At 37.3% G+C, this 18,361-nt stretch overlaps 1 protein-coding gene across 3 annotated transcripts in view; it reads left to right on the top strand.

The window, feature by feature from the left end:
• Positions 1–18,361, top strand: part of LOC136838812 (regulator of microtubule dynamics protein 1-like) — a 94,789-nt gene that overhangs the window by 38,421 nt on the left and 38,007 nt on the right. For all 3 annotated transcript variants that reach the window (XM_067104424.1, XM_067104425.1, XM_067104423.1), the window contains exons 2-4: positions 7,884–8,048; positions 8,905–9,156; positions 17,395–17,450. In XM_067104424.1, coding sequence (XP_066960525.1) covers positions 7,884–8,048; positions 8,905–9,156; positions 17,395–17,450 — 473 coding nt within the window. The remainder of the gene's footprint in view (positions 1–7,883; positions 8,049–8,904; positions 9,157–17,394; positions 17,451–18,361) is intronic.

Raw genomic sequence — 18,361 nt, 5'->3', positions numbered from 1 at the left:
ATTCAGTACAGTGGCCAGCCATACATCCCAAGCAAGATGGATATCATTACGACATTTATTCACTGAAGTCAGGAGATAACGACAGTTGATCTTGGCACCTTGACTTCTAGATTTGTTCAGCCTCTAAAGAAGGTCATGGTCCTTCTCTCTTGACTTACTGAAGTTGGCACTGTTCTGTTCTGTCTTCTCGCATCTTTGGTACCCATCTACATCTGGAAGCTTATGCCTTTCGTCATTCTCCATGTTTCAAAAGTGTGTGGTGAGATGGATCATTCCACTTCCTTGGTCCTGTGGTGTCAATGACAGTATGATGTCTATGTTGCCTCTGTAAAGACTAGACTTTCAACCCAGGGCTAACAACTCATTCGTTACCTTTGAGTTGGCTGAGAAATGGTGTCCAAATTATAATTTCTCTGACTAGACTAGTGAGATGATCAAATGAGTGTACCCTGCAACTTCTTGGTGGACATCAGTGCTTTTCGGGCCAGATCTTCTGGGGCCAGGGGCATCGGTCTGTCCGTCGCATTCAGGAAGAACCTGTCGGTCGAGTACTAGGGTGGAATGTAATTGTGCAGATCACATTCATCCTCTTTTACCTTAGGACGTTGCCTATAGGTCCTTGGACTCCTTTTCCTTGGATTGATGGTGGATGCTCAACAAGTCATTTAGTTCACTCAGCTCTTGAGGGACAGGTTGCGTCTCGTCTAAGGTGCACACACCTTCTAACAGCTGCAAGGAGGTGTGTGTAGGACTGGCCTCCCTTTCTCCTGTCTTCCTTCCTCTTCCAGTTGGCAGAGGAACAGTGAACGAGCCGTCACGTGCTGGATTGGTGTGCTGAGTATCCTATCTAAAATCTAACTATTTGGATTAGTAGATGCAAATCCTTCCGTCTTTCTAGCAAGGGAAGAGAGGGACTGACTTTGAGCAAACCAGTTGGTTATTCTTAGCTGTATAGTCTCCGACATTGTGGATTCATCCAAACCTTTTCGAATCAAGGATATTACATTCCTGTAATTTGAAATGCCCAGAAGTCTGACGATTGAACATCTCTCTTGTTCAATGGATCAAAGGTATGGCCTGCCTTTGCTCTTTCATGATATGGCCTTCCTTTGCTCTTTCATGACCAGGAAGAGAGTACCCATGTGAGCTGAACTACCAGTCAGTTCAGAGATACTCGGAATCCTGCCTTCAAAAGCAAGGCTCCCATATGTAAAGACTGAATGTTTGTATTTGTATAGTGATGAACAAACAAATTGTGGATTTTCGTACTGCTGTTAGTACTATGTCTGCAGACTGGGGTCTTGCATTAAGTTTAACCACTGATTATTGTAAGAAAAAATTAAATGCTTATGATGTAAAAAATTACAAATTTTAAAAATTATTTGCATTTTTCATAACATACAAACCTGAGGTCTTTACATTAAGGGCCCACCTCACACCACCCGTCATTCTCTTATCTGGGCCAAAACGTAAACTGCATAGCACTGAATGTATACCGACTGGGTAGGCTGTGCTTCGATCTACCATCAGTAGCTGTTACCATAACCAACCTTGGAAAAGTTTAACGGCCAGACTTCCAGCTTGCTGAAAGTTAATCCCATAAGTAAAGACCGAGGGTTTGTATGTTAGGAAAAATACAAATTACTTTAAAAGATTTTTCATTTTTTACATCATAAGCATTTAATTTTTTCCTACAATCATCAGTGGTTAAACTTAATGCAAGACCCCAGTCTGCAGATATAGTACTAACAACAGTACGAAAATCCACAATTTGTTTGGTCATCACTATTATAGTAGTCACCTTTCATATGAACTTATAAACTCGTTTTTCTCTTTCCATTACGCTGGTTACCAGACAATTCTTAAAACAACAATTCACACTTTCATGAGGTATCCACATTGCTTACATGAGACCAATTTCCTTGGCACCAATATAACTTATTTTGGAATAGATTTCTTGGAAGCAAAAGCCTTTTCAGGGTTCAAAACCTTTTACAAAATTTGGGTGGAGGTTATCGCCTTTAAATCTGAATTCAGTGCCATTAACTTTGCAAAATAGACATGGACAACTGATCTCTCACTAGACATGGACAACTGATCTCTCACACAAGCATCAAACTGCTAGTGAAACTCTCAGTTTTTAGCCAAAGACTTTACATTAGCATACAGTTCTTGTAATGACTCGCCTGTTTTGTTCTTCCTTTGCTGGAAAGCAAACAAACTACATTGATATGTGGGTTTTACATCTTGATGTGCTTTAAGCAAAGCTTTCAGATTATGAGATTTAGCATGCAGTAAATTAGGTGCTTAAAATATATATTCCTTAACATTGTAAAAATATTGATATATAAGCAAAATTTGCCTCCAGCAAACTTAACCACAGTTCAACAGAAATTTTAGAGGGGTTATAAAGATCAGTTCTTATCTGTGGGTTGGCCATGTTGCATGAACACTGGACAGCGTAATATAATGAACTAAAGCTTAAATCATTAATGAAAACCATAGGTTACAGTAGGTATCAGTGGCATAACCAAGAAACTTTAGGCAGTCCACAAAACATTATGCATATCAAGCATAAAAATTTAATCACTTGTACAAACAATCATAGTTGCTGAAGTCTATTAACACAATAGGCTCTATCAAAGTATAATCCTTGATACAGTGGCGTTCGCTCATTCGTTCACTGTCCACCTTCGCAGGCACAAACTGAAAAGCCTTAGTTCATTAATTCACCTGTCCTCTAGCATGCATAGTGAGTTATTCTCTGAGGATGAGAGGTCGTCCTCTTAGGTGCATTCAGTCCACCATCCAATAACCCTATCATACTTACCAGATATCTCTGCCAGGTATTAAAAATTTTTATCATTTTTAATTTGAACAAGTCTGTTAAGTAACGAAATCCACTAAGTTGAGGTGCCAATGTATTCACAAGTAAGAAATCTGAGTTTCTGCCATGACTTTGACCATGACCATGTTAAACAGAACCAAGTATAGAAAATTCTTAGTAAATTGACACTGGAAGACCATGGATCTTTCCTTGGTCTCTAATCATAACAGGCTAAAATATGTCATGATCATGTTTTAGCCTAGTCTATTTTTATAAGTGACAACATTGGCTTTGCCAAATGTTATTTTCCCTTCATAGTCTAAGATAACATGACTTAGGCCACCAAGAATTATGTACTCTGTAGGAGAATACTGTGATGCTACAAATACATTTAGAGGAAGTTTTGTCATTATTTGTTACTTTAATATCTTTTTCATGACCTCAAGTACAAGCTTGAATGACTGCAGCTCTTGTCTTGTGGTATGTGGAATGCTGACTTGATTTTGTTGGCCCAAATAATATTTGTGTATCTGCCTTACTAATCCTCCATAAAAATGTAGGAGGTCCCAAGGAAGAAACCAAGTTATTTGAGGAGAGGACAATAAAAGCTAGTTTTTTTAGCCAGGTGTGATAGTCAAAAAGGTACAGAATAGAAAGGTTATGGTACTTTTGGAACCTCAAATGGGAAATCTAACCTAACCCAGGATATAGACCATTGATCCCTCATGGAATCCTTGATCCTTCATTCAGTTCCCTGTCATGGACAAAATTTGTCAGCAATAATTCTTCATTAAAGCATAGTAATTCTGTTGTTCTGTTTGTGCATTATTGTTTCTTGATAAGATTCATTTGGTGGTGTTGAACAGTAAGTTATAGGGTTAGGATGCTGAGCCATGTGCTGTGAGAACTCTGATTTAAAATGAAGTTAGGACCTACTAAAATATTTTTAAATATTGAAAGACTGCAGTCCTGGCTATGAATAATACATTTACTGAGTATTGATATTTGAAATACTGTACTGGGATAATATACAGTGCTGTACATGAGTAAATATGGTACAAGGCAGCTCATCCATGTTAAAATGTTACAATGATCCATTGTAGTAAAATTCCAACTAATGATAAATTATCATTTTTGCTGTTGCTTTGTATTGTTTCAGTTAATAAGACTTTAAATAAAATGATAAAGGCTTATTACTTATAATACAAATAAAAAATGTGTGAGGAATTGTATTTTATTTACCATTATTTCTTTACAAACATCAGCTTATAATCCAAAAAATTCAGATGGCCCTCTTTTTTTCCCTCAGGAATTCACCAACCTACTGTGGATTGACTCCCAAGGGTAAAAATTTAAAGTTTTTGGAGATCCCTGACCCAGATGCCTGAACATTGGAACTGTCACATCTGAAGCTAAATTTACCTATGAATGTACTCTATTGTATCCCATACCTTTGGATGTCAGAGATTGCTATTTTTCCAAGGTTGACATGTAGCCTAGGTAGGTGATCCTGTTCATGAAACATTTTATGGAGAGAGGCTTTCAAGCTTGAGATTCACTTATAAAATCTTGGCTAGTCTTTTGGAGCTTCCAAACAATGTACTTCTGGAAACAATGGTCTGATTTTGAGAGAGATTAATGTAAGGATATATCCATAACACACTATATTTAAAGGTACTATTCAGTATTCAAATATTTATGGTACTGCAGTAACATCCCTTTTATTTGCACTGATAGGTCTGAGGGGGCTATAGATATCTGCAGTGTCAGTAGCAGAATAGTGCTATGCTCAGTGTGTAATAGCTAACCTGCCCATATTCTCAGCCTACAGTATGCTAACAAAACTAAATCAGTGAAACATGGCATTCACAAAGTAAGAACAGTGTAGTGGTTTAGTAGGAAATAAGGTGGATAAAACCATATTTTACCAGAAGGTTCTCATAAATATGGTATATCAGTAAGCCAGATGTCTCACTCGAGACCCATGATTCAAGTCTTGTGCGTACACCCTCCTGTTGTTCTGCCTGATTTGTCAGAAGATCAACAGTGTATGATACACTCCCCTTGTGAGGAGTGGAAGATGTGAGAGGCGTAAGCAGTAGCTTGTGCTGCTGCTGCAATTTCCAGTTGATCCACAACCTGAGAGGGAGAGAATGTTGTATGGATCTTAAGACAATTTCATGAATCTCAGGATTGGAATAGGCACTCCTTTGATAGCAACGGAACCAAGGTAGTGCCATGGTTACGCCATCCTCCTCCAGAGATTTTTCATTCATTGAAACATTGACCAGGGCGGCAGGCTCTTACACTTCCTTTCTTGGAACTTGAGCACAGTTCGTTTTGAACTTTCAAGAGTCTTAAGATCCAAAGATAGACACTCCTCGGTGTGATAGCAATGATTTTGCAGTGCAGGTACACGAGTAGACAGTAGAACATTCAGTACAGTGGCCAGGCAGGACGGATGTAATTACGAGCAATTCATTCGCTAAAAGTCAGGAGATAAGGACAGTTGATCTTGGCCCCTTGACTTCCAGAAATTCATTTAACCTGTGAAGAAGCTTGATCATAGTCCTTTTCTCCACTTACTGAAGTTGGCACTGTACTGCTCTGTCTTCTCACACCCTTGAACAAAGCAAGACATCTTTGGTATCCATTTACATCTGAAGGCTTACGCTTTTTGCCATTCTACATGTTTCGAAGGTGATAAGTGAGAGTGATCATTCCACTTCTATGCTCCTGTGGTTCCAATGACAGTATGATGTCTATGTTGCCTACTTAAAGACTAGACTTTCAGCCCAATGCCAACGACTTGTTTGTTAGTTTCGAGTTAGCCAAGAAATGGTGTCCAAATGGTCATTTCCCTGACTAGTGAGATGATCTAACGGGTGTACCCTACAACTTTCTTGTGGACATCAGTACGTTTCAGGCCAGATCTTTTGAGGCCAGATGCATCGGTCTGTCCATTGCATTCAGGAAGAATCTGTCGGTCAAGTACTAAAAGTAGAGGCTGAAATGTGAAGGTTTGCTGGGTTCCTGGTCAGTTTGGTATGCTTTAGTAAAAAATGTAGAAGCAGACTTGATAGTTGAGGAAACAGTCTGTGCCACCAATAGAAATAACTTCCTGAAACTTTAGTTGGTAGCTTTAGAATGAGCTTGTGAAAAAATATCAAGTTTCACATTTCCGTGGAGGCCATCAGCACTTGTAAGGATTGTATGGTGCCTTGGACTGCTACACATTTATAACTGAACATCAGGAGTTTAGTTGATGAATGAGAGATTTTTTCTAAATGAAGGAATACTAATGGTGGTTACTCACCAGAAAACTTTAGGACCTAGTTTTGAAGAAGTAAATTTTTAGATTTTTTAAGATATTAAAGTTTTAAATAATATTTAGCTTTGAATTCCTTGGTTTTTGATGGATGATTCATATTTCTGGGGTCTTTTTGAATATTATCTTATTCATTTGCATTTATTCAGAACATATTGGAATGACTTAATTCAGTGGCATCCGTGACTCCTGTAGTTTTAAAGTCAGGTTACTCAAGAAAGTTATTAGGTTAGGATGTACGCAACAATGGAATGATTTAAGGCAAGGTTAATGAGGTGTCCAGTAGGGGCAAAGTTCCTCTTGCAGGATGTGGTGCTGTAGTAGTTAGGTTAGGATGTAGGCTGTTCCTGTAACTACCTTTGCTACATTTCCAGCTTTTCATCATGATTTTTTTCTATTTTTATTGTTTGTAGTTTTTATTGACTACACAAGTCAGCCATATATTTTGTAAGCTATTTCTCTAGAGTTTTGAACATAGTTTGTTAATGTTTTCATTGATATTTGTATTTTTTGTTTTTTTTTTTTTTTACCACCCAAGGACCCCAGTTCAAAATATTTTCCTTTCCCATAATTGTTAGATTCATGGCAGGGTTTTGGGAATTTGTATGGGGTTTCTGGTATAACATGGGAGACTGAGGGAACAGTAGGGTAGAACAAAGGAGGAAGATGAAACCACATGCACAAAACAGACATAGTTGTGCTGTGTCTACAGTTTATTCTGAATTTTGAAGAATGTATATCTTTAATCTTTATATACTCTGTAACAATAGGGAACACTCAGATGAGCAGTAAACTTGAATACAAAATGAAGAACTGTTGCTAAGGCAAGGCAGTGTTTAGTAGACAATTAATAAAAAGTTTTCATTCTGAGAAAAAACCTAATTGATTTTATTTTATATCATATTTCACAGGGATTTCAAATTCATTAAAGGTAATGAACCATGTGTGTATTTTTAATACCGTAAATGTGAATTAAACAGATAATTATTTTATTGTAGCTCATTCTGATTTTGTTTTTATATCTTGGGAATAGCAAATGAACATCTGAGTTCTTAAATAAGATAAATATGGCTCTTATATTGTCTTCTTTATGTAGAAATAGTATTTAAAGATCTTTGAAATATTCAGTTACTGTATTTAAATGCTATTTTACAAAATGCAATTTATGCAATAATTATCTGTGCATTTCTTATCTGTACTTCACATTTTATTTGATTTCTCCTAATCCACATAGGATCTTACTTGGTATATAAGTAACCACTGCTGTAGTTTTTGTTTAAATCTGGGGGTGGGATTTCTTGTTCATGGTTAAAGCCATATTATTTTTGAATAAAAGCCTATGGGCTTATATTGTTACTATAGATGTTTATAGGTATTTTTAGTTACTAATAACTTTTAAGTGATATGGTTACTAGTAATGAAGGTGAGGTGAATAGAGTTAAGTTTAATGGCACCACCTCTTCAAAATAACACTGTTTGCTTGAAGCTCATAGGTTAAATTTGGTATTGACCTTAATTATATAATGCACATTGGAGTTTTCATGATCTCTAGAAAATGTGCCATATATTTCAGAAAACAGAGTACCTAATTGCCATTCCCCAAAGGCTGACTTTTGTTTGAGCTTGATAGCAGTAGAAGTGTGGGAAACATTATACGGTATGTGCTGTATTTACACTATAGTATACATTAAAAATGAATTCATTACATAAATGTGTTCTTTATTTCAGAATTATGTAGGTTACTTGGCTGGTGGATTAGTTGCAGCATATGGAGTTTATTCACAAGCTGTTATTGCAGAAGAGTCTTCTGTGGAGGAACTTATTGCAGAAGCTGACAAATTATATGGCTTGAACAAATTTGAGGACATATACAATCTTCTAATTTCTTCAAAGGTTTGATTTGATGTGTTCTGTTTGGAATGATTACTGATGTCTTGTGATAATTACTGAAACAATTACTGATTTCTTGTGATAATTATAGTTTATTTTTATGTATAAATTTTAAGTTTTTTTTTATAAATATCTGTACATTGTAGATGCAAGGTTTGACAAGTTATGGTAGGGGAAATTTTTTTAACATCTAATGGATAGTAAAGAAGGTAGAACTAGGGCTGTGGTCTCCTAAGTGGGCTGAGTGAGTTGCAAATACTGTAGTTATGTTTTCTCATGATACACAGTTTTTGTAAAGAGTGCAGATTTATTTATGTACTTTATTTATGGTTTCTTGTGACACAAAATGCTTGTTAGAGAAAATTTTTATTTTTTGAGGCTATTGGGGTACAGTATTTATTTGGTTTTACCATTCAGATAAGTAGCATTAATTATTGTTAAGAGAAATTTTTTTTCCACCATAAGTAATCTGTGTATAACTGTTTTTGAGCAAATACAGTTAAGCAAATGGAACTAGTTGTTTAACCATTTAAGTAATATTTGCTAATTGTTTCTTTTTTTCCATAGTATGATTTTTCTCTTAAGCTCTCACTTATAAAATCTTATAGGTTTCAACATAGCTTCCATATGAAATTTCCATCAGAAATTACAATATTATAATTTTTAAAAGAACAAGAAAAGAAAATCTGTCTCATGCAAGGTTAAGCACCCTTTATCTCCTTAATTATACATGTTGCAGTTTAATTCTTTTGTTTACAGTTAGTATATTTCATTGGAATTTTTTAAACTTGCAAATTATTAAGGTTAATGGTAACTTTGCAAATTATTAATGTTAATGGTAACTGCTGTATGTCTGCAGAGCTTGAAAAGTGATGAAATACTATGGAGACTTGCAAGAGCCACATATGAAAAGGCAAAAGCTGCTGCTACAGATGCTGAAAAGAAAGTGCTTTACAGAGAAGCTCTTGACTATGCAGAGGAGGCCCTTTCCATTAATGAGAACAACTTTGCTGTACACAAGTGGATGTCAATATTAATAGACTATGTGTATGGCTATGAAGGAACAAAAGCAAGAATTTCGCAGTCATTTAATGTGAAACATCACATGGAGGTATGGATATTAGCAAAGAAATATATCTAATGTATATACTGTACTGTGTTACAACAATTGTAGTACACGTTTTTTATGAAATGTAGGTCCTTCTTGTATACAGATCCTCATCAGTTACTTGTCAAAAATTAGAGACTTATTTTTCAATAAACTATTCAATCTTGAATAACCATCTTAATTCTGTATGTGCTGCATGTGTTTCACATTTAGTACTTCTTAGCAATAATTTAATTTACTGTAAGTGGTTATTATAGTTGTGTGGTAGTCACCGAATATTAATTTTTTAATAAGCCTTGCTCAGACGACTTTTTTACTACATCATAAAGAGATGCCTTATACAGTTGACCTCCCATGAATACCGAAAATCCGCAACATATCAGAACCCCGCCTCTAAAAACGGTTATAACTTTGCATTTAAAATACTTGAAACACCAAAGACCCCCTCTAAAAATGCTTAATGCTGTTTTAATAGTTCACTGCCTATTTTAATAGTTAAAACACCAAATATACCTTAAGCTATCATCCTAAAACACGTTAATATCATTTCAAAGTCATCTTACAACATTACCCTTAAAAATATGTGGCTTACAGCTTAGTGTGAAAACTAAAGTAACCCCTTTTCTCTCGCACAATATTGAAGCTGTCCCATTTTCTTTTTACAGTCCATTGGGAAACACTAGGAATTCCATTTTTTGTTTACAGTCCATAGGGGAAACACTAGGAATTCACCGGTACTGTACAGTGCCTAAATATTTAATATGCATTGAAAAAATACATTTTATTGATATTTTTCTGTGTTTACATTAATATTACTATTTGAAAATTAGTAAATCATTTTTTATCATAAAAATGTATTTAGTCACAAAATAACATGAAAATACAGCAAGTAATTAGTGAATATTTCTCAACGAAAAATGTGCAAATTACCGAATTTTCCGCAATTTATTGAAAAATACTTTCCACAGTAAAATCTGCGAATAACTGAATCTGCGAATGCTTAACCTCGAATGATCAGGGGGTCCACTGTATATCATTTGTCCTTGCAAGAACACAAACCATTGCCTTTAATACAGGAGTATTCCCCAGTGCAAGCTAAGATCAGTCATTGGAACTAGGTAACAAAGTGGTTAGACTAACTGATGGTAGGTTGGTGGGTAGGGGTAACCCCCCATCACCCACCATCATCAAGAACTTTATTTTCAGCCACAGTCAAGTTTACACATATTGTTGCATTCTGACTGACTATCAGGTTGAAACATCTGTCATCTAATTTTCGTTGTGTGTGACGTGTGTGTGATATTTCTTTAATAATTAACTGAACAAGAAAAGTGAAGTATGAAAGGTGTGAAGGATGTAAGTGGGTTTTTTCTGCATTATGGCCTTGGTGTTAATGTAAACAGCATGTAGTTCTGCAATGGTAGGTCCTGTGAGCAGTGTGCTGGCTGGTCTCTTTTACTGTGGGGAGGTTCGGCAGCGTTGGAGGAAGGGGATTACTTTGCCTCTGACAACTGTTTCAGTTCTTTCCTCCCAGACTGCCCCCTCTCCTTACCTTCTGCTTGTTCTCCTCTGGTTCACAGAGGGGTTACTTATGCGAGGGTAGGTGACCAGCTCATGCTCTCTAACAGTGTGACCAGCTCATGCTCTCTAACAGTGTGACCAGCTCATGCTGTGTGTACTGAGCTCTCTCCAGGTAAAACAGCGGTTCATGTTTGTGGTTTGCCATGGCCTGCCATTGCTTTGTCATGGGCTTTGCTGGAGTATTGACAGACATTGCCATCCCTCAGTATTCTGGGTGACCTGTCTTTTGCTACTGTTTCTTTTAAGGAACTCAGTGCTGTTGAGCCTCCTTTAGTAAATTGTGTTGCATTACGAGATACCCCTGCAGTATCAGGCATAAGCTATACAGTACTGTTCCAAAGCTGCTACTCGTAATTGACAAAAGTCAGGTGAAACATGTATCATCTTCCTCCTCATCTTCATCAGTTTCTTCCTTCTCTTCCTCCTTGCCTCCTCCTACTCTTTCTACCTTGAGAAGGAAGAAGAAGAAAAGTTTAAATTAGTCCTTTCATGGGAGGTCTTGTAGAATTGGGAGGGATTCACAAACATATTCCTCGTTCCTTGCTCCTCCGCTGCCTCGTAGTCTTCTCCTTTATCTTCCTCCTGTAGGAAGTAGCAGTCTAAGAAGGCTTAACATAAGTGCCGTAGAATATCGAGTGAGCACCCTTCCCCAACATCTGGGAGCCGTGAGTGTTTGGACAGCAGGTGTTCCATCCACTAGGTCTCACCAAGCATGCTCATTGTCCTATGCCAACCCATTCTCTCTTGGATAAGGGAACTACTGCTGCTGCTTCCACCTGTGTTCACCTAAACACACTTGTTTGTGCCAGTGCTACTCTCTTTCTTGGTGTGTTAGTCCTCAGACCATGTTTACAAATGTTCATAAGTAACACATCTCTGTGGTGCTCACAGTTACCTGACAATCTACTTGCACATGACTCTGCAGCTCCCCAGGCTGTCCATGGCTCCTCAGTGGCTCCAGAGTTGCTTTAGAGCACATTCCCATTCTCCATGACCTCTTATTGTTCAATCTCCACCAAACACAGGGCGCTCCAAGGTTTGGATGATCATGGTTGGGGACCCACTTTCCTGTATAGTTATCCCTGACCCTTGGTGCATTGCCCTGTACCATTGGTACTGATTATGTGTCACAGTCCCGTGAGTGGGCACCTTTTATTGTTCAGTGTCCACCAAACATAGGGAGCTCCAAAGTTTGGATGACCATGGTTGGAAACCCACTTTCCTATATAGTTATCCCTGACCCTTGGTACATTGTCCTGTACCATTGGTACTGATTATGTGTCACAGTCCCATAAGTGGGCACCAGAGCAGGCTGGTGCACTTTCCTACCGTAAGAGGAAGGACCGAGGAAGTACTAGTGCCTAAACCGCAACAAGACTGTGTACCTGTTAAAGCTCTTTGCTTGAGGCTGACAATGGCCTTATAAGTGTTCACAGTGGTGTACACCTTGGTTTTAGCTTGGACCCATTTGCAAGATATACGCTTGCTTTGTTACCTAGATGACTGGTTCGTTCTAGCATCCTCAGAACAGAGAACTCCTGCTGAAGTGGCAATGAATGGCTCAAAGCTATCCCCGCCTCCAGCTCATATTGTGAGTGGGGGGGAGATCAGAGAGGATCTTGCGTGGTTGCTGGAAGACAGGAAACTCTACTTCATCTATGCACCAACACTTTAGAAAGCAAGCACCTCTGCTAGCCATACCAGCATTCCATAATTGTTTGATAGGTCACTGTAGTTTTGATGAGCAACAACCGTTTGTGGGTTTGGGGGACTGGTTCCCTTCACCTTTGTCCGTTGTTGAAACAGATGCACAAGTAGATGGCATACTGTGCTGTTGAGCTGTTAGCTAAGTACCTTATGGGAATGAAGACTGTTTTGGCAGACCTAGGGTAGGTAGTAGGAATGAGAAGTCCTTACTCCGTAGCAGGAAGAGGGCTATTGGAGCTCATAGTGTTTTGCTCTGTAGCTCCAGATCCCTGGGCAGTCTTGGTAGATGGCTTCCAGCACCATTTTTCTCTACTCATTCTGTCCTTTTGAGTGATCTACAATGTTGATTACTCTGGGGATCAGATAACCAGGTAGCTCCTTGTGGATTTCATACCAAGTGGTTTCCCATTCTGCAGGCTCTTGACATGCTCCTAGAAAATTTACCTATGGCTCTATTGCCCAGCGAGGGGAATTGGACCATCCTTGACGCAGATGGGGTCTCTCCCTGGTCAGAGCTTCTGTTTAGCAGATTGTGGACATGGCAAGTAACATGGCATTCTCATCCAGTACTCGGGGGTTCGAATCATGCTCATTAATTCCTGGGTTTGTGTAGAAACCTAGCACTTGTCACTTTTGATGAGAGATACAAGAGTTTTTGTTTCCTTTCTCTGGGAACTTACCAGTGGTCTGGTTGAGAGGGTTGAGAGGATTTTATTCCCAGTGTGAGCTGGAAGTGCTACATGAGTAGAACCCAACTTCTTAGGCCAGTTTCAGCTCTTGCTAGTGCCATTAAAACCATAGGAAGTGGGTGTCTAGGAACACCATTTTCTTCTGGCTTTGTAATGTATCAAACAGCTCATTACACTACCAGCAAGAAGACTTGAGAACAGTTTGGGCAAGAATTCATGATTTCAGACAACTGAGGGAAGTCACCCACGGGTTAGCCAACGCGTTCCCCTCTGGGATCTACAGTGGATGCTCAACAGGCTGTGTAATCACATAGCTCCTTATAGAAAATTATGTTAAATGAAGCACTAGGAGAGTGTAAATCTGTGGTTGAATGGTAGTTGTTGGCTTCTCTCTGTTCTCCCTTCATCTCCTCTGTGGAGCAGCAGCTTAGCCAGAGTATATACAGGACCAGATGTGCATACAGGTGGCTGCTTGATAAGGCAACTAGTCGTAGAGCTTCTACAGATAGAATAAGACTCCTTGTGCTGTTTCTTTCAGCATTGGTGCCAACAGTGGTATAGCTATCATTCTGAACCCATCTGTCATATCAGCCAGATATAGCTGCCTTCCTACTTGTGGGCCAGTACAGGGGTAACGTATGGTTCTCTGAAGATTTTGTTACTTGAGCAAGGCTCTAGACCAGGGGTGCACAACCTTTTGAGCTACTCGGGCCACATCATCAAACATATATCTAGTCGAGGGCCACTAGACTAGATTTTACATGAAATGATAAATAGTTTGTAGAATGTTTAAAGATAAAAAAAACACAGTTGCTCACCTGTTTTGTTTTAATGAGATTTTTGACACTGAGATTCATGTACAAGTTTTTTTTATGTTAGGATGGAAATTTGTGGTTGCCAGTCTTAAAACAGAATGCAGATTTTGATTACTTAGCCTGCTACGAATATTTGACTTGGTCTGGTTGAGCAGACTAAATGTTTGTTCACATATGTAGGTAGAGCCAAATAAGCTTTCATAAATAGCATCTTTGTTTCTCAAATAAGGAAACTGATCTTTGGCCAAGCAATTATAAAAGTTGAGCAAGTCCCCTTCATTATACTTGGTACGAAGGCTGTCATTATTCTGAAGATCAATCAGTTCGATTTGTGCTTCAATTCTACTTCATCAGGAGATACAGAAAAGGGGTTGCTGAACAACGTCAAATCATTGACTTCTTTCTTTAGGTCCTCAAATCGGCTCTCAAAGGCCTCCAAAAGTTTTCCTAATTTTGCTGCATAATATTCATGTCTATTGCATACTTTGTGTTTCTCACACATAAGTTTGTAATTTGGGAAGTGTCCTAACTCTCCTTTAACTATCTGTAACTGAAACAATTTTAGTTTTTGTTCGAAAGCTGTCACATAATTGGCTAGCTGAGAAATAAGTTGGTTATTCCCTGGAAGTTTATGATTCAAGTTATTTAAATGACTTGTGAGATCTACAAGAAATGACAAATCACAAAGCCAGTCAGCATTTGTAAGTTCTGGTACCATCTTATTCTTTTCATTAAGAAATATCTCAATTTCATCCAGAAGACTGATAAATCTTTTCAGCGTATTTCCCCTGCTTAACCACCTTACTTGAGTGAAAAACACTAAATCGCCATATTCTGCTTCAATTTCATCAAGAAATTGCTTGAATTGCCGGTGATGCAAAGCTGAGCGTGACTTGATAAAATTGACTGTAGAAACTACAACTTTCATTACATGATCAAAGTCCAGTTCTTTCCACACAAATTTTGTTGATGTATTATGCAATGAAATTGTTTCAGTTCATATTTTCGCTCTCCAAGGTGTTTAATCAATAGCTGCACCAATCCATCCTGCTTGCCTATCATTGCAGGAGCCCCATCAGTTGATATTCCTACTAACTTGTCCAAATCTAACTCAATTACTGAAATTTGTTCTAAAAGTCCATTAAGTAAATCACTACCAGTTGTCTGCCCCTTCAATGAACTGAGCCCTACGAGTTCCTCATGAATAGAAAAGTCCTCTGTCACACCACGTACAAATACAAGTAGCTGAGCCGTAGATGTAACATCAGTAGATTCATCAGTGGCTAGGAGAAGTACACAAATTGTTTACTTTTCTCCTTCAACTGGTCTATTATATCACCCGACAAATCAACAATACGACGTTGCACTGTCATACGATTCAAACTGATATTCTCAAACTTTTTCAAAACATCTGGAGAAAGTTTTTGAGCAGCAAGTAGAATACACTTTTTAATGAAATCCCCCTCTGAAAATGCCTTGGAATGTTTAGCAATCAGGTTTGCAATTTCATAACTCACTTCTGTTACGTCCTGTGCCTCTTTATTTTTCTGAATAAACATATTTTTCTGCACATGAAAACCTTGCATTAGTGATTTAATTTTCTGCTTTCTTAGTTCACCAACAAATTTTTCATAAGGCTTGTGCTTTGTCAGATAATGCCTTTGCAAATTGTATTCCTTACAAACGGCCACACTATTCTGGCATATCAAGCAAATGATTTTTTTTCACTGTTTTCCACAAAGAAATATTTATCTGTCCATATTTCTTGAAATTTTCTATGTTCATCTTCAAGCTTTCTTTTTCGACTTGAGTTTTTGTCCACAGAAGTACCAGAAGCCATAGTAGCTAAGCAAAATTAATCTGAAAACACTACAATGATAAATGCCTGGCCTTGTAGCAATATCTCCTATTTTAGACTGCAAAGAAACTATCGGAGCTCAGACAAATTGGCTAACTTGGAAGGTTGCCAAATAATCATTTTACAAACTTTTAAACTGGAATTTAGATGTATTAGGAAACCATAATTATGAATGTAAAATACAATAAAAAAAAAAACAAGAAAAACAAAAACAGGTTTCGCATCTGTTTAAAAAGAGAATAGTATTCAAAATTATGATAAATATTAATTTAGATATAACTTCAGGTGGTTACCTTCCCTTCACAACAACGAGGTTACTCCGTCTAGACAACGGTCTACACGAGGTGAACGCGTATGGCTGTCTACAAGCCATACGCGTTCACCTCTTGTCTCGACTGCTTTAAATGTTCGAGGATGGTGATGAAATTATGAATTTAGTGAATGAACTGATTATAGATAACAAAATAATTCAACAATAACAAGTAAACACAAAGAATAATACATACATATATATATATATATATATATATATTTATATGTATGTATGTATGTATGTACATTATATATATATATATATATATATATATATATATATATATATATATATATATATATATATATATATATATATATATATATATATATATATATATATATATATATATATATATATATATATATATATATTATATATATATATATGTTTATATATGCATATACATACATACATACATACATACATACATATGTATGTGTGTGTGTGTGTTATATAGTACATTTTACTATTTGTAATTATATCATAAGACGGAGTAATATGTTTATATTTATTATTTTCTTTTACTGTACAAAGAGTGATATATTGTGTTTTCTATGATAACTTCGAGGGCCGCCATGTGCTTCACTGGGGGCCGCATGCGGCCCGCGGGCCGCCGGTTGTGCACCATTGCTCTAGACACTCACTCAGGTTCAGGGCCCTAGCTCTGGCATCCCAGTGACAAACCAAGTATGATGTTGTGGGGGTCATTACTCCCCTTACTCGCATATATGACTAGGGTTGTGACATTTCTGGGAGGATTTCAACTTCTAGGCCATTGATAGAGTTGACCTCCCACCTAAAGAATGAATCTCATACATAAAAGGCAGATGTATACAAACCAGAGTCTTATATCATATTTCCTCACCGTTGCCACCCAGCTTTGTCCCTCATGCTGAAGAAAGGAATGCTTGTTTTTGTATGCCCTCACTGTGAAAAGCTCAGTCTTATCTTCTTTAATTAGTCATGATGGTAGTGTACATGAATTTTTCCATTTATAATTACTAACTGCCCTCCAGGTTAATTCATATGTAAATTATGGAATGTGAGAAATTAACAAAATGTAGTTATTTTTAGAATACAGTGTTAAGTGTAAATTTCCTAGACATCATTGTGCATAGAGTATTTAAGAGAGCAAGAATAGGGAAAAAATGGCATTATTACAAAGTCTTGTTCACTGAATGTTTCAATGCCACTGTATCAGAAGCATAAACATGGGTAAGGATTTTTTCCACTAACACTTGTGAATGCTGTTTAATTCCTAAATTTCATTTGCAGAGAGCTTGTCAACTGAATCCTACTGATGGAACATCCTGGTACTTACTTGGGTATTGGTGAGTATTAGCTCCACTATACTGTCTTAATTTTGAACTATATGACCTGGGTAATGATGTAAAAAGCCTTTCACAGACTTAATGTAGACCCAAAGGCTGAAGAAGAAAATGGCAGTTAAATGTCTAAAATATTAATTTTATATTTTGATAGCATAGTGCTTGTTTTGTCCTCAAGAAGTTACCCTTCCAAGGTCTACCAGAGCTCCATGGTGACCAAACTAATGTCAAAGAATTCTCTATTAGCTGGTCTCACAGCCAGGTATTATGTCGTAGTGATAAACACTGTAACACGTGATGGAGTATGTAATGGACTCAAAGACAAGAGGGCACTTTCCCAAATCTTTACAGCAAGGCTGTATACCCAGGCTCTTCCATCACCAAACCTGCTTAGAAGAAGAAGTGATTAATGTGCATGCTCAGTCCGCCATATTGTCAACAACAGACCCGCTTAGAGACCGAGAATCATTGCTCTTTGTTGGTCAACACAGTGAGGTTTATTACGTGTGCTTTGAAAAAATTTGATTTTTTCTCCAATTTCATTAACGAGGATCATGGAAACATCTAAAATAGCAAGATAAGTTCTTATATTGAGTTCCAGTTAAGGTTTTAGTTTTAAACTTCTGGAATTGATAATTGATTTGTGTGCGAAAGCCGGAACCCAGCGTTTCTTGCCAATACATTGGTCAGTACTTACTCATCGTTGATTGCTAGTTTCGTAAAGCGCAAGTTGTCTTAAAGAATTTGTCATTCTAACTAAATGTTTTAATTAAAAGAAATGTTTCACAGCTTATTATTGATATAGAAAATTCTTTCGGATTATACGATGTTTACAATAATCTAGGCAGTAAGTGAGAATAATTTAGACTAGATTAATAGTGGATGTTTTATATAAGCCTGTACATTTAAGCATG

Source organism: Macrobrachium rosenbergii, chromosome 5 (genome assembly GCF_040412425.1).
Source record: "Macrobrachium rosenbergii isolate ZJJX-2024 chromosome 5, ASM4041242v1, whole genome shotgun sequence".
NCBI classification, from domain to species: Eukaryota; Metazoa; Arthropoda; class Malacostraca; order Decapoda; family Palaemonidae; genus Macrobrachium; species Macrobrachium rosenbergii.
The sequence above is the reverse complement of the archived record's forward strand: the minus strand, read 5'-3'. Positions and strand labels throughout refer to the sequence as shown.